General features: G+C 39.2%; 1 protein-coding gene across 2 annotated transcripts in view; it reads left to right on the top strand.

Moving 5' to 3' along the window:
* LOC133571001 (semaphorin-3F-like) overlaps positions 1-17,889 on the top strand; it is a 153,146-nt gene that overhangs the window by 81,857 nt on the left and 53,400 nt on the right. For both annotated transcript variants that reach the window (XM_061923939.2, XM_061923938.2), the window contains exons 3-4: positions 16,664-16,824; positions 17,133-17,195. In XM_061923939.2, the coding sequence (XP_061779923.1) occupies positions 16,664-16,824; positions 17,133-17,195 (224 nt within the window). The remainder of the gene's footprint in view (positions 1-16,663; positions 16,825-17,132; positions 17,196-17,889) is intronic.

The following is a 17,889-nucleotide window of genomic DNA, read 5'->3' as shown; positions in this document are numbered from 1 at the left end:
CACCCTCTGAGAAGCCTCCATTTTAATAATGTTTTCCAATGTTGTAAAAACGTGTAAAATAAATATTTCATTTCAACATATCTGTCAACGAAGATTCGCGTCAGTCTGCGACAAATAGTCATTTTGATAGTAGGCTAGTATAGCTAATATAGACACTTACATCATGTGTTGCCTTCATTATAACATTTATATAAGGCATTTAGTTTTTTGCGGCTCCAAACTGATTATGTTTTTGTATTTTTGGTCCAATATGGCTCTTTCAACGTTTTGGGTTGCCGACCCCTGACCGAGTATAATTATTGCAACATCAACAAATCTAATACGACAGGTATACCCATACGCTACTTGTTTTGCACATTAGGACCCCTTTAAATGTTGGGCAAGTAAAGGGGTCAAATGATTACAGTCTGTTGACAATAATGGCCCAAACATACTCCAACAAAACATACGCAAAACACACTCAAAGTGGACATCTGTAAGGCCTGTGCACGCAAAGCTCAAATATTACGACCGTGCGTGTGTTTAGCTTGTACTTTTCAATTTGACCAACCTATTTCCATTATCATAAAGGTAAAATTAGGCCAATGTATGAATGAAATGTTTTCCTCGACTCACATCTGACATTTTAGTTCAGGGCCAAATGGAGGAAAACCTATTCCCTTGTGGGCTGGGCTGATAAAATCATGGGACAATAAATTTAAAATAAAAACATTTTCAGGTTGTTTTCTTTGTTTAATTTGGGCAAAAGTACAATAAGCACATTCTTCAAATGTACATATCACAAATAATCCTTGCGAAAACACTTCAAGTTAGTTGAAAGTTCTGAGGAAAAAACTGGTGCCGTTTCAAAAACACGAACTTCGACTTTGTCTCAGTGTATCTACAAAGTCAGGATTAAACTTAAAGTCACAACCCCTGTGGGAATGAACAAAATACTAAATAAGTAATAAGTAGTTTAGAGCTCAGGCCGTAAGACTCTTGAATGTATCATAATTATCCTGTAAAGCCTGTAAATGTGTGTTGGTCATGTATGATGTCTTTTTGTTATTTTTTTGTGATGTGTAATGTCTATTGTTTAAATGTACGGCAGTGACAATGAATTTCCCCAAGGGGACCAATAAATCTAAATCTAAATCTATCCCCTCAATTTCCCCCAAAAATTGATTAACTCGTTGGAATATAAAGACAATATAACATACATGCATAAACCTAGATGCATATGCAAAAGTGCAATATATTTATCTGTACAGTAATCTATTTATTTATATCTGCACCTTATTGCTTTTTTATCCTGCACTACCATGAGCTAATGCAACGAAATTTCGTTCTTATCTGTACTGTAAAGTTCAAATTTGAATGACAACAAAAAGGAAGTCTAAGTCTAAGTCTAAGTACCGTATTTTTCGGACTATAAGTCGCAGTTTTTTCATAGTTTGGCCAGGCTCCAGTGTGACTTATATATGTTTTTTTCCTTCTTTATTATGCATTTTCGGCAGGTGCGACTTATACTCCGGTGCGACTTATACTCCGAAAAATACGGTAATAACAACTCTTTAAGGTATCAAATACGGTTTGTGTATGGAAGATTTTGTCTGGAATAGAAAACATTTTTAACATAAAAATCAATTGTCCCCGTTTTTTGGTTTTATGATAACAAATGAAAAAGAGAAAATAGGTTGTTATCCATTATCTCAGTTTATTAATGTTAGGGGTGCAACGGATCAAAAATAAAATCACGGTTCGGAATCACAGTTTTGAATAACGAAACAGCAAAAAACAAAAGACTAGACAAATGTGTCTATTTGTCCATTACGTGCTAACAACATGGCTCCTCATCTCCACACATAAAAATCGAAAAACGATTACGGATTTTTTATACATTCTTATACTTAACAAACTCATCTCGCGGACCGTGGGCCGAATAATTAAGTTTGTGGGCCGAATCAGGCCGTATGTTTGCTTTAAAGACTGTTGACATTCCACGCCGAGTCCGCTCCGCCCACAGTACGCTGGAGTCTGTGTGCACGTGGATTAATCTAATACTCCTGTTTTAAATTGTTTCAAAGAAGGCATAATGTCTCTATTATGTTGTCCATATTGTAAATAGTATTAATAATAGCTTTCCTACATGTATTATAAATAATGTCAACAACTAGAGATGTCCGATAATGGCTTTTTTGCTGATATCCGATATTCCGATATTGTCCAACTCTTAATTACCGATTCCGATATCAACCGATACCGACATTAATTAACACATTAATATGCCTAATTTTGTTGTGTTGCCCCGCTGGATGCATTAAGCAATGTAACAAGGTTTTCCAAAATAAATCAACTCAAGTTATGGAAAAAATGCACTGCCATATTTATTATTGAAGTCACAAAGTGCATTATTTTTTAAACATGCCTCAAAACAGCAGCTTGGGATTTGGGACATGCTCTCCCTGAGAGAGCATGAGGAGGTTGAGGTGGGCGGGGTTGAGGTGGGGGGTAGGGGGTAGCGGGGGGTGTATATTGTAGCGTCCCGGAAGAGTTAGTGCTGCAAGGGATTCTGGGTATTTGTTCTGTTGTGTTTATGTTGTGTTACGATGCGGATGTTCTCCCGAAATGTGTTTGTCATTCTTGTTTGGCACATATTTGTAACCGTGTTAAAGTTATTTATACGGCCACCCTCAGTGTGACCTGTATGGCTGTTGACCAAGTATGATTTGCATTCACTTGTGTGTGTGTGAAAAGCCTTAGATATTATGTGATTGGGCCGGCACGCAAAGGCAGTGCCTTTAAGGTATTTTGGCACTCTGTACTTCTATGTCCGTGTACCACTCCGTACAGCGGCGTTTTAAAAAGTCATAAATTTTACTTTTTGAAACTGATACTGATAATTTCCGAAATCAACAACACTATTTTATTTTGCTTCAGGAACTGATGTAAATACTGGCAAAAAAGTTAAGTTAAAGTGGTACAAGAAGGTCCAAGGTATTTGCCCTAGTTATTCACCATTGACACTTGATATATGTGCTCAACTGCAAAGATGGTCCAGCAACTTCCAAAGGATACATTATTAAAGTTGTTTCTTTGGAATTCCATAATTGCTCTTCCACTGAAAAGGCCTTTTGGGGACAATAGGATGGCTATAGCATTGTTTTTTTCTTCTCCTAACACTTAAAGTATTCAGCCAGGAGTCCTGACACAAGGTTTCTTTGATGTGTGGGAGCATGACACCTTTCCCACCCCTCTTAAACACCCTAATTATTGCTCCTGCCCCTCTGCTGTGTGATCCAACACCCCTTTAACTGTTGGAAGCTCCCTCAGGCCACACCTTAGGTAGTCCAACATGTACGTGCCGTGCTGAGGGGTTAGTGGGGTATTTCTGTCACTTCATTATCAAAACACTTGCGTGCTCAGTCAAAACCAGGGTTCAAGTTGTGTTGTGTTTTTGACGGGTCAACAGCTTAGTAAAAACGGTCACGTTTTTTCTTTTTCTTTTTGAAAAGTTTCCTTGGTGACAATGTTGATAAAACACTGACATGTAAAAATAAGTAGAAACTTTGTACAATAAATGCAATTCTTAGTTGGTGATGGTTGTTTGTCTAGAAACGTTATACACATGAATACCGAGTATCGTATTTTCCGGCCTGTAAGGCGCACTTAATATCCTTTTTTTCTCTCAAAACTTGCCAGTGCGCCTTATAACTCGGTGCGCCTAATGTACGGAATAATTGTCCGCCCTGAGATCGGTAGGTTGTGAGTTCAAACCCCGGCCTAGTCATACCAAAGACTATAAAAATGGGACCCATTACCTCCCTGCTTGGCACTCAGCATCAAGGGTTGGAATTGGGGGTTAAATCACCAAAATGATTCCTGGGCGGGGCCACCGCTGCTGCCCACTGCTCCCCTCACCTCCCAGGGGGTGATCAAGGGTGATGGGTCAAATGCAGAGAATAATTTCGCCACACCTAGTGTGTGTGTGACAATCATTGGCACTTTAACTTTTTAACTTTAATTCTGGTTTTGCTTATCGACCTCGAAGCAATTTTATTTGGTACGTCGTGTAATGATAAGTGTGACCAGTAGATGGCAGTCAAACATAAGAGATACATGTAGAGTGCACTATGATGGCAATATGACTCAAGTAAACAGCACCAGCATTTTATATGTTCCATTGAAAATATAGAACATTACACACGGCGCTCAAAAATCTATCAAAATGTTTTAGTACGACTTTGGTAAGCTATGAAGTCACACCGCTTGATGGATTGTCGGCGCATTAAACATATGAGTATTATTATGGTGTGTGTATAAGGTAAGACATATTATCTGGCGTTTTGTTTTGCAATATTATGCAAAAGCAACTTTTCTAACCTTCTGGTACCTGCTGATCTGCATTTGGGATCTGCATAAATCCTGAAAAATTGCACGTATAAATTGCCTTTATAGTCCGTGCTGACCCCTTAGTCGATAAGCTTCTTTTTTCCCCTCTATATTCTGTTATGAGACATTCATTCTGTTGCCATTTCTAATATAAAGTAGTGTAAAGCTCTTACTTATATCTGTCAGTAAACTCGCCATGAAAGCGCTAAAACATACCGGTGTAGTGAGTTTACATTATTCACCCAAGGAACTATAGTTAGTAGAGAGTTCCGGTCGACATTTTTTCACCGGACACATTTCCTTGTTGTTGTTTCCGGATGAGAAGATGCTGCTCCGTTATTGATTTAAGTAGTCTGAATGTCATTAAAACAGTTAGCTCCGTCTTTTGACACTTCTTCCACACCCGTCCTTGCACGCTACACCACTACAACAAAAATGACGGGGAGAAGACGCTGCCGAAGGTGAGCCACGTAAATAAGACCGCCCACAAAACGGCGCATCCGGAAGCGACGGATCTGTAAAACATGATCTATGCAACATTTTGACCAAAAAAACACCATTACATGTTATGTAGACCACAAGGAAGTGTTTTCAATTTAGAAAAAAAAACATATAATATGACTCCTTTAATGCGCCCTATAATCCAGTGCGCCTTATATATGAAAAAAGATCCAAAATAGACCATTTACCGGCAGTGCACCTTATAATCCGATGCGCCCTATCATCCTTAAAATACGGTACTCCTCTGGGCTGCTATCTGAAATCATTTTCTGAATGACCTTTGTTGGTGGATTTGACAGCAGATCAGTTGAGAGTGAATGAACAATACTCCTGATGGTGCATTCCATGTTGCCTCGTTGGCTCCAAGTCCTGATAAATTGGCTGCTTCAATTCCAGTTCGACCCAATAAACAACATTGGTAGTGATCTTAATTGAGCAATTATTATACCCCTCCCTTGTTCTGCTGTCCTCAAACATGCCGAGAGTGAACTCCTACGACAACAGTGCATGTCCTATTTCCTTAAACCTTTAGTTTTCAAATGCTAAAATCGCTGTTGCGTTGATAACAGCAACAGTTGATAGTGTTTCAACTCAAATAATTACCTTCTTAGAAAGGGGAGTAAGATCTAAGATCATTTTATCTACACCACATGTATGTTTTTCACAAAGGACTCCACAAAACCATTACTTAAGCAGATGATTGCTCCGCAGTTGGCTGCTTATCACTCATCATTGCTCCCTCCCTGTTTAGTGCCAAAGCAACAGACGGTTAACTTTTGGCGTCCATCAATATTACTCATCATGTACGTCCAGTTGTTCACTATCAGCCTTCAAGGAGAAGAAGACTGTTCTTGTCTGCTCTGTCTGTGGCAGTGGTGTGTGCTTTTATTTTCGTGTTTGAAACCTGAGCAGTATGCAGCAGATTACCCATATCACTCTCTTGTAGAGAATGTGAGTTGCATGCCCGCCACACCCGCCATACGTATGTGCCCCAGTCTGTCCCCAACCTCTAAATCTCCAAATAAAAATATGTCTAGATCAGGGGTGCTCACACTTTTTCTGCAGGCGAGCTACTTTTCAATTGATCAAGTCGTGGGGATCTACCTCATTCATATATATAATTTATATTTACTTATTTATTAAATATATGTTTTTGTTAATAAGTTAAAGGTGTTTAATGATAATGCAAGCATGTTTAACACATATAGTTAATATTGTTAATAAATTATAGGTGTTTAATGATAATGGAATCATGTTTAACACATAATTAATATTGTTAATAAATTAAAGGTGTTTAATGATAATACAAGTATGTTTAATACATATAGTTAATATTGTTAACAAGTTAAAGGTGTTTAAAGATAATGCAAGCATGTTTAATACATATAGTTAATATTGTTAACAAGTTAAAGGTGTTTAATGATAATACAAGCATGTTTAATACATATAGTTAATATTATTAATAAGTTAAAGGTGTTTAAAGATAATACAAGCATGTTTAACACATATAGTTACCGTATTTTCCGCACTATTAGCCGCACCTAAAAACCACAAATTTACTCAAAAGCTGACAGTGGGGCTTATAACCCGGTGCGCTTTATATATGGATTAATATTAAGATTCATTTTCATAAAGTTTAGGTCTCGCAACTACGGTAAACAGCCGCCATCTTTTTTCCCCGTAGAAGAGGAAGCGCTTCTTCTTCTACGGTAAGCAACCGCCAAGGTAAGCACCCGCCTCCATAGAAGAGGAAGCGCTTCTTCTTCTACTGTAAGCAACCACCCGCCCCCGTAGAAGAAGAAGCGCGCGGATATTACGTTTCATTTCATTTGTGTGTTTACATCTGTAAAGACCACAAAATGGCTCCTATTAAGAGACACGCGTACAACGCAGAATTCAAACTCAAGGCAATAAGTCACGCAGTAGAACACGGAAATAGAGCAGCAGCAAGAGAATTGAACATAAATGGTGCGTAGGTAGAGGAAGCAACAAGATGACCTGCGCCACTAAGACAGGGAGACAGCGCCGGACGACATACGCCAACATCTGCCAGTGGATTGTAAATGCCTGGGCGGATATATCGGTCTCAACTGTGGTCCGAACTTTCCGGAAGGCAGGATTCACGGAACTGCTGGACAACAACAGCAACATTGACTCTGATGACTTCGACGAGACGGAGCCGGCCATTTTGGATGCCGTATTCGCCCAACTTGTTAATTTAGACACTGAAGAAAAATTCGAGGGATTTATGGATGAGGAATAATTTCAGAAAGTGAGCTTTAAATGTTTATTTTGTGTGTTGTGTGACATTAACGTTCGAGCAACGTTGAGTTATTGATGTTGCTATTGCTCTGCACTAATTTGAGTGTTACTATTTTTGTGATTGCACATTTGCACATTACATTTTGGGGGTGAACAGAGTTGTTAGAACGCTGGTTTGTAATATATTATTAAAGTTTGACTGACCTATCTGACTGTTTTTTTGACATTCCCTTTAGCGCAGCGTAGGCGCGGCTTATAACCCGGGGCGGCTTATAGGTGAACAAAGTTTTGAAATATGCCATTCATTGAAGGTGCGGCTAATAACCCGGGGCAGCTTATAGTGCGGAAAATACGGTAATATTCTTAACAAGTTAAAGGTGTTTAATGATAATACAAGCATGTTTAACACATATAGTTAATATTGTTAATAAGTTAAAGGTGTTTAAAGATAATGCAAGCATGTTTAACACATATAGTTAATATTGTTAACAAGTTAAGGTGTTTAAAGATAATACAAGCATGTTTAACACATATAGATTCCTTTCTTTCATGAAGACAAGAATATAAGTTGGTGTATTACCTGATTCTGATGACTTGCATTGATTGGAATCAGACAGTGGTGCTAAAAACGTCCGCATTTTCGAATGGAGGAGAAAAAAAGTCCTCCTTTCTGTCCAATACCACATGAAAGTGGTTGGTTTTTGGCATCTTATTTGTCCAGCTTCCGTACTCCTTTGTATACACTTTACAAGAAATACATTGTCGGCAAACTCCGTAGCTTGCTAGCTTGTGCACGCCAGCTTTCTGAGACTCTTATTTTGGTAGCGCAACTGTGCAACTGTGTAGTCGGTCTTTGGAGTTTTGACGACAGGTACGGCGCCAGAGTCTGTTGAAATAAAGTGTTTCTCGCCTTCCAGTCGGTAATTTTAATGAGCTGGCAGCAGCCAGCGTCATCTCAGAAGACCCTCGGGTGCCGTGAATGTCAATCAAGTGACGGAAGTGACGTCATAGTGAAGATTTATGATCGCTCATTTTTAGGACTATTTTTTTAATGCCTGGCTGGTGATCGACTGACACCCCCTCCGAGATCGACCGGTAGCTCGCGATCGACGTAATGAGCACCCCTGGTCTAGATCTCTGGAAACCCATGCCCAAATGTGGCTGGTAGTTAGGTTTGGGAGTGCTTAAATATTTTTAAGATGACCAATTTAAGCAGATTCAAATAAAACAAAACCAAGGTTCCAATAGTTAACCACGTTGTCTTGGAAAAGCTTCTTTATTCTAGTTGCGCCCAAAGTCACCATTTTGTTTTCTTTGAATGCACGTGGCCTAACTTTTCTTTCCAAGCAACAACCAACTGTGTGTTGGCCAGATCCCAACATGTCAGGCTTTTACCCGCAGGTGGTTCGACCTTAAAGTCCCTCAATCCACTTTTCATCAAAGCACATCCCTAGCCCGAGGCTACGGTTGACTTTTAATCCCAGCAAAGAAAGGCTAACAATCAAAAAGGTTGTCAAGTTGCTCAAATAATATACAGTATTCCCATTTTCCTTTGACCAGACTTCACCTTTTTGTAACTTGCAGTGCGATGTAAAAACAACTGAGAACACAGTAATATGAAGGCTTCACCAGCAGGTCACAGTGTTAAATTGTAGTGAAATGTGCTTTAACCCCTTGTTCTTTTGGGTTTTATACAAAAGCATCCTTTGAATACCCTTCATTGACATAGTTTAATGAGCGTATGTACTGTCATGTGAATCCGCTAGATGGATTCTGTTATTTGCCATTCCAGTTCTGATTTATCACAAATTAGTATAATTCGCAAGAAGATTTCAATACTGTACAACACTAGTTTAATACCAAAGGCTTGTTCTTAATATGAAAAATAAAGTCCTTTGGTGTTTGACCCAAAATACCATTTATCTCATTTACCTAAGTTGCATATTGATTTTAGTGACCTTGGTGTTTGGATCGACCCTGAGCTTACCTTTAAACCATATATTGATTATATTTGTCAGAAAATGTTTGATTGTTTGGGCTCTCTCTACAGATCAATCCATTGTTTTGTTTTCTAGTTAGAAAAATAATTTCTCATACTACATTATGCTGATGTTGTTTACCAAAACACTACTGTTTCTATTCTCAAACCTCTCAACATTTTATCTAAAACGGTATGTTTATTTATCCATCCATTTTCTACCGCTTGTCCCTTTCGGGGTCGTGGGGGGTGCTGGAGCCTATCTCAGCTGCACACGGGCGGAATATATATATATATATATATATATATATATATATATATATATTAGGGCTGCAACTAACGATTAATTTGATAATCGATTAATCTGTCGATTATTACTTCGATTAATCGATTAATAATCGGATAAAAGAGACAAACTACATTTCTATCCTTTCCAGTATTTTATTGGGGGGGAAAAACAGTATACTGGCGCCATACTTATTTTGATTGTTGTTTCTCAGCTGTTTGTACATGTTGCAGTTTATAAATAAAGGTTTATAAAAAATTAAAATTAAAAATATATTTAAAAAAAATAAAATAAAAAAAATTGCCTCTGCGCATGCGCATAGCATAGATCCAATGAATCGATGACTAAATTAATCGCCAACTATTTTTATAATCGAGTTTAATCGATTTAATTGATTAGTTGTTGCAGCCCTAATATATATAAAATATTTAAACAACACTTCAGAACATTCGTTCTCAGGACTGGACTGTGCACCTTACTTCCTTTTGCACTATTTTTCTTGTCTTTCCTTCCTATGTTTTGCATATTTTTAGACTGTCGCACTGATATTGGAGTTGCTTTTAATCTCATTGTACCTGTGTATAGTGACAATAAAAGGCATTCTAAAAGTCTGCTGACAATGGAGCCTACGAAAGTCGCTTTATTCTGCCTTTAAAAGCCCTTAAAAAAACCATCCAAAAACCTTCATTAGGTTTAATATACATCCTGTAAATATATATGTAATGCAGTTATGCACACATTTATAATAACATTTAATATTTACGTTTTGATCATTTTAAGCATTAATTTAAAAAACGCATAACAACATTGTTATTTTTTCCACTACATCACTGATTGCTGCTCACTGCAGATTTCACGAACATGATAAAACATCACTTACTGTGCAACGTCTGCTGTCATTAGGATGCCGACTGATAGATTTGTGTCATATTCCCGTTTTAGATTTAAAAAAATCTCATAATCCTCGCAAAGAAAAGGGGTGTGGAACCAAGCGTCTTTTCGTGCTGTTCACCCCATTACCGGGTTTAAATTGGCTGTCAAAGTGTACCAACATGTCAGATTACGTCCTCATCTTTGTAATATCCAGGTGAGAGGCATGATTTATGATCTAGAACAGCAGTATCAAACGTACGGCCCTTGGGCCATATCAGGCCCGCGAACAGGTTTAATCCAGCCCGCGAAAAAAGTTTGCTAAGTATAAAAATTAGCTGCAATTTTTTAAAGAAAGAAACTGCTGTTCTAAATGTGTCCACCGGATGTCGCAATAGCAATTCAATTGTAACCCATGTCACACATCACACTGTTTAAGGATGATGTGTCAGCTGACTTTAAGCGCCCCCTGGAGTGGCTGTCGCTACTCCAATCAGCGCAGGTGCAAGTAATCAGCTACTCCTGTTGTGGCTGGCGACAGACTAATGTTGTATCGACGCACAAACCTTTCTTTTATTGTAAATCTTTGATTTAACAGATAAAATAACGAAACAGCACGATGGAAAGACTTAAGTCAACGTACCGTCATCTTTGAAGTAGTTTGAATTCCGTACAGCGCTTGCAATTTGTTGACGGCCTCAATGCGCACCCTGAACTCCACTGTAAAAATGTGTTTCCACATTTGTTGTTCGGATTTATTTTATGCCTATGGTTAACTTTGTAGTTGTGTTACCTTTAATTCGGCTATTATGGTGTCATTTTGACAATTGTGTTGATTATATTACAATTGTAACATTTGAATGATGATAAATGAATGTGTTGTGGCAGTTGCCAATGTCACCAATGCGACGGATTCCGGAAACACTAGGTTGCTTTTCCAAACACGTCTTTAATGGTGAACTGCCAACATGAGAATTAAAGTTAAAGTACCAATGATTGTCACACACACACTAGGTGTGGCGAAATTATTCTCTGCATTTGACCCATCACCCTTGATCACCCCCTGGGAGGTGAGGGGAGCAGTGAGCAGCACAGGGGCCGCGCCCGGGTATCATTTTTGGTGATTTAACCCCCAATTCCAACCCTTGATGCTGAGTGCAAAGCAGGGAGGTAATGGGTCCCATAAAGAGCAAGTGCTGAAAGTTGAATGGTTTGGTAAATATACTGAAACAAAGTCTAAGTACATTGTGTTCTTCATGGTGTTTTGAAACTGCACCATTTTTTTCCCTCAGAAGTTTCAACTAACTTTAAACTTATTTATAATGTGAACATTTTCAAAATGTGCTTGTCCTATTTTTGGCCAAAGTAAGACATACAAAACAGTTTTTGAGTTGTCTATATTTTGTAATTATTATGCCATGATTTTACCAGTCTGGCCCGCGTGGAAATAGATGTTACTCCATGCGGCCCCTGAACTCAATTTGACACCCCTGATCTGGAATAAACTTTCACGAGCAAAGGAAGCGTGTAAGCAGCTTACCACCCCATGATGTAAACATAGGCACACGCTAAATAGATTGTCTGTGTTAGCGCTTATAATAACAATATTACTTATACTTGGTTAATATTCAAGTCACAAAACGCACAATGGAGTATTGTTGGCGCTTTTTGGCATGTTTTATGGGTTTTATGAGCGGAATAAAGAACTTCTGTCAGTTCAATTTTGGCCTATTAAACAGAGTGCGAGATGCGGATGTGTTCAAAATGAATTTTGAAGACATTGTCAACTGATGCCCTCTGTCATTGGCGCTTAAACGAGACATGACAAGTCTAGTACCGCCTTCCGCCCGTTAAAAACACAGTTGGGTTTTTGCGAATTAAAATGAATGATGTCAGTGTTTATTTTCATACAGAAGGGGAGTGACATCTAATCACAAGTGGTCACTCGAGGCGCATGTTTAGACCTACTCGGATGCCAGGCGTGAGCTAACGTGTCCAGTTGTAATCGGATAACTCAAATGCACATTAATGTCAGGTCTGAACAGTGCCAGAGACTTGACGTCGGCTCTGAGTCATTCAATGTAATGAAAGAGCAACGTTTTCTTGCAGGCGTAGTTTTACTCAACAACATCGTCACCTCATTCAGAAGGTGTTGCCTGACAATTCTTTTTGCAACATACTGTAGACATCAGGAATAAGGATGGGCATCGTTGAAATTTCAAAGGATTCCGGCTTCGATTTCAGTTCCTTGTTTCGATTCCGGTTTCCAACGATTCTCTTAAGAGGCATGATCAAACATTTACCGTATTTTTCGGACCGTAGGGCGCACCGGATTAAAAGGCGCACTGCCGATGAGCGGGTCTATTCAGGTTTATTTTCATACAAAAGGCGCACCGGTTTATAAGGCGCATTAAAGGGGTCCTATTATGACTTTTTTCTCAATTTAAAACTAGAGATGTCAGATAATGACTTTTTTGCCGATATCCGATATTCCGACATAGTCCAACTCTTAATTACCGATTCCGATATCAACCGATACCGATATATACAGTCGTGGAATTAACACATTATTATGCCTAATTTTGTTGTGATGCCCCGCTGGATGCATTAAACAATGTAACAAGGTTTTCCAAAATAAATCAACTCGAGTTATGGAAAAAAAATGCCAACATGGCACTGCCATATTTATTATTGAAGTCACAAAGTGCATTATTTTTTTTAACATGCCTCAAAACAGCAGCTTGGAATTTGGGACATGCTCTCCCTGAGAGAGCATGAGGAGGTTGAGGTGGGCGGGGTTGAGGGGTGCGTAGGGGGTATCAGGGGGTGTATATTGTAGATTGGTATGTGTTTGTTTGGCATTAAACTAGGTTTACAGCATATGAAATACATTTGGCAACAACATGCACTTTGAGAGTGCAGACAGCCCAATTTTCATCAATTAATATATTCTGTAGATATACCCTCATCCACGCTCTTTTCCTGAAAGCTGATCTGTCCAGTTTTGGAGTTGATGTCAGCAGGCCAGGGAAGCTAGGGTCGATATCCTTCTCTTGATCATCTTCGGTGGCATAAGGGACGGTGTGAGCCACGACATCCAGGGGGTTTAGCTCGCTCGTCTGCGGGAACAAACTGCCGCCATTGCTTGCCGTGCTACCGAGGTCCTTTGTCCCTGAATTGCTCACACCCTCCCGCAGATTCAATGGGGGTCTGGCGGCAGATTTCTTTGACTTTATCGTTGGAAATGCATCTGCTTTGAGTGTCGCAGGATATCCACACATTCTTGCCATCTCTGTCGTAGCATAGCTTTCGTCGGTAAAGTGTGCGGAACAAACGTCCAATTTCTTGCCACTTTCCCATCTTTGGGCCACTGGTGCAACTTGAATCCGTCCCTGTTCGTGTTGTTACACCCTCCGACAACACACCGACGAGGCATGATGTCTTCAAGGTACGGAAAACAGTCGAAAAAACGGAAAATAACAGAGCTGATTTGACTCTGTGTTTGAGAAAATGGCGGATTGCTTCCTGATGTGACGTCACGTTGTGACGTCATCGCTCCGAGAGCGAATATTAGAAAGGCGTTTAATTCACCAAAATTCACCCATTTAGAGTTCGGAAATCGGAAGAAAAAAAAAAAGGTATTTTTTCTGCATATATTGACGCTTACATAGGTCTGGTGATAATGTTCCCCTTTAAGCCTTGTCCTCCAGTCCTCCGGTGATAACACTATGTTAAAAAATGTTTTTTTCATTTGCAGCAATAGAGGATTATTGATTTAGGGAAGCAGCTATATAGATGGTGTATGGGGATACAGGTAGCTGCTTAACCTCCTCTTTGGCAGCTACATCCTCCGATCAGCAGACAGGCCATTGAAAATAGGAATCAGCGTTTCTAGAATTTGTTTCAGAGGAATCTGAATATAAGACCCGGTTCTAATCGATGCCCGATACTCGATGCCCAACCGTAATTATGACTGTAGGATACAGTCTGAGGTCATTTAATGCACCATGTGCATGATCAGAAGATTGTAAATTGTGTTACACATGTTTTTTGTATACTGTATGTCTCTCTGTATGGGAAGTTATGTACGATTCATGCTCAACTCCCTCTCTAACAACCAAAACACTGACGATTTGTTGAAAATCTCATTCAGAAAGGACTTTGACTGGCCCTTGGAATGTGTCTGCATGTGCGATACGTGTCTTGCCTGTTGTGTTCTTGCCATACACACACATAAACAGAGCAGATTGCCCAAGGGTATGGGGACTTGTCATTCAACTTAAGTCTGCAACACAAATAATCAGAGGTTCGAGCCACATGTTGCAGCTCCCCTGCACAATGCTTTGACAGCTGTCCATTACTCCGCTGACATGTAAACATTGGTTTGGTGGACACAGTTATTCAATTAATTTGGATAAATATTGCAGATATAATGAATTTACTGTTTGCTTATTGATGTAACTCTATTACATTTACTTCTGACAAGGAGAATTGATATCTTCCATAGTGGGCCACTTTTCTCTAGATGATGTTTATTTTAGGATCTGATTGTGGGCAAAATATTTCATGCCTAAAAAACATGAAAAACAATTCTAATTCCCCTCACACCTTTCACTGACTTGAGTTTATTCTTTTTTTTTTAAACATCTATGTTTGATGTGTCAAAGAAAGTCAACTATACTTGACTGTTAATCCTCTGGTTTCCTTCCACTACATTTGGCTTGCTAAATCAACACAAGCTGATTCTGAATAACCTCAACTTGTGAGTCTTTCTTTCAGGTTTATGTGCTCTGTTCCTTGTAGAATGAAGGCAAACAGAATCAGGGCTTTTCTGCAGATTAAGTGAAATGTCAGTGTTTGTCCAACAGTATGCGGATGAGACCCTCTAATGCCGCTCCCCTATAGATTGTAGAGGAGTATGTTTGTCTATGGTGTGGCGTGGGACCTTGCTTTCTTAGTAGTCACCTCCTTGCTTGTACGTGGTTGCTGAACCAAGAAGGCCCTATCAAACAAACACTCCAACACATAACTGTAGGAAGATTGGGTTACCCTCAACGTGAGAGAACATGTTTACTGCATTGTTATACCACAGGCGCAGGGTACCAATCTGACCTTCACAGAAGAGAGTCTAATAGAAACCTACCATGAATATTACCATGAATTGATTAACCTGGACCCCGACTTAAACAAGTTGAAAAACGTATTCTGGTGTTACCATTTAGTGGTCAATTGTACGGAATATTTACTGTACTGTGCAATCTACTAATAAAAGTCTCAATCAATCAATCAAACCAAAAAACAGTGCTATATTTGGTGTGACATTATACAGATTTTGTCTAGTAATATACAGTCAGAACTTTCCTCCAGATGGTCTCATCTTTGTCCATGTGATGTCAGATGAAACAAAAATTGAGCTGTTTAACCACAATATGTTCGGAGGATAAAAGGGGAGGTCTTTAATCCCAGGAACACCAATCCTACCGTTAAGCATGGTGATGGTAGTATTATGCTGTGGGACTGTTTTGCTGCCAATGGAACAGGTGCTTTAAATGGGACAATGAAAAAGGAGGATTACCTCCAAATTCTTCAGGAAAACCTAAAATCATGAGTTCGGAGGTTGGGTCTTGGGCGCAGTTGGGTGTTCCAACAGGACAATGACCCCCAAACACACGTCAAAAGTGGTAAAGGAATGGCTAAATCAGGCTAGAATGAAGGTTTTAGAATGGCCTTCCCAAAGTCGTGACTTAAAGGTGTGGACAATGCTGAAAAAACAAGTCCAACCAGCAAATTTAGCTGAACTGCAACAATTTTGTCAAGAGGAGTGGTCAAAAATTCAACCAGAAGCTTGTGGATGGCTACCAAAAGCGCCCTATTGCAGTGAAACTTGCCAAGGGACATTTTAACCAAATATTAACATTGCTGTATGTATTCTTTTGACCCAGCAGATTTGGTCACATTTTCAGTAGACCCATAATAAATTCATAAAATAACCCAACTTCATGAATGTTTTTTGTGACCAACAAGTATGTGCTCCATTCACTCTATCACAAAAAATTAAGAGTTGTAGAAATTATTGGAATCGCAAGACAGCCATGACATTATGTTCTTTACAAGTGTATGTCAACTTTTGATCACGACTCTATATCTGAAGTCATGAACAACAAGTGATGAAAGAATTTCAAGAGCTTCTGATCCTCTCGGGTGGTATTAAGCCATCAACACTGCGTGACAGATGCTCACTAGCATATCTCCCTAATGTGTGGGGTTAGGTTACATCAATGTGAAACCATCAGATAACTCCAAACTGATATCTAGGAATGGTAGGAAGAATGCTTAGTTGTAAACCTACGTGCACAACATTTCTCAATCATGGAAATATTTCTGCTTTGATACAGAGTTGAGATCTACTGGTACCGCTCATCATTTTGCCTACCTCCTCAACACCTCTGATTACCGGATCCTGCGCATGGATGAGGACTACGACCGCATGTACATTGGTAGCAAGGACCACATTCTGTCACTGGACCTCCATGATATCAACAAAGATCCTCACATTGTAAGAACTGTTTTTTCCTTTCACAAGCAAGTGCCTTTACCTCAACCCTTACAGCTGCCATGCGGGCAAAATGTTCTGCTCTATTGCACCACCACCAGCCGTTTGTGTTAGCTGAAGTCCAGTTTTTGTTGGCATACAAGTTTCCTGTTGCACAGTGAGTCATTAAAACACTGTGTTTTGGGTTAGGACAATTCCTGCAGGACAAATATTAGCCTTGGTCGACATCCATTACAAATTTAGACCCAAACTCCCATAAATGCGAATGACGTGTAACGGGTTGCAAACTTGAAATGTTTTCCTGCTCGCAGATCCACTGGCCAGTGTCTGAACGGAGAAAGATGGAATGTCTCGTAAGTGGGAAAGACGCCAATGTAAGTATGCTTCTTGACAGCAAACCTATAGCCCCGGTGCAGTCATTAGATTTAGATATAGCCTGAACATAAATATGCATGTAGTTAGGAGCTTGCAGCTTTCCAAAAGTAGAATTTCTATAACACTGGTTATAAAGAAAAACACATAAAAACGACATTCCCCTTTGGGGCATGAACACACTAAAAAAATAAGTTGCCTTTCTATTAGGGATGTCCCGATCCAGGTTTTTGCACTTCCGATCCGATACCGATATTGTTTTTGCACTTCCGATCCGATACCGATACTGACCGATACTGGCCTATCCGAGCATGTATTAAAGTTTAAAGTTATTTAGCCTACTTAGTTGTCAGAATCATGTTGAAAAGGGTTTTAGTACTCTTGATAACAACTAGCCAGCTGAATTAGGGGAGTTTGAATAATACACAATGGTTGGTAACAAGAAACTGACCTGTTTATTCAAGAATAAACACAAAATAGACAAAATTATACATGACAAACAGAAATGGCATCATTGAAACTAGGGCTGGGCGATATGGCCTTTTTTTAATATTGCGATATTTTAAGGCCATGTCACGATACACCATATATATGTGGATATTTTGCCTTAGCCTTGAATGAATGAATAACTTGCTGCATATAATCACAGCAGTATGATGATTCTATGTGTCTACATTAAAACATTCTTCTTCATAC

This window comes from Nerophis lumbriciformis, linkage group LG28 (genome assembly GCF_033978685.3).
Source record: "Nerophis lumbriciformis linkage group LG28, RoL_Nlum_v2.1, whole genome shotgun sequence".
Lineage (NCBI taxonomy): Eukaryota > Metazoa > Chordata > Actinopteri > Syngnathiformes > Syngnathidae > Nerophis > Nerophis lumbriciformis.
This window is presented reverse-complemented; position numbering and strand designations above follow the sequence as displayed.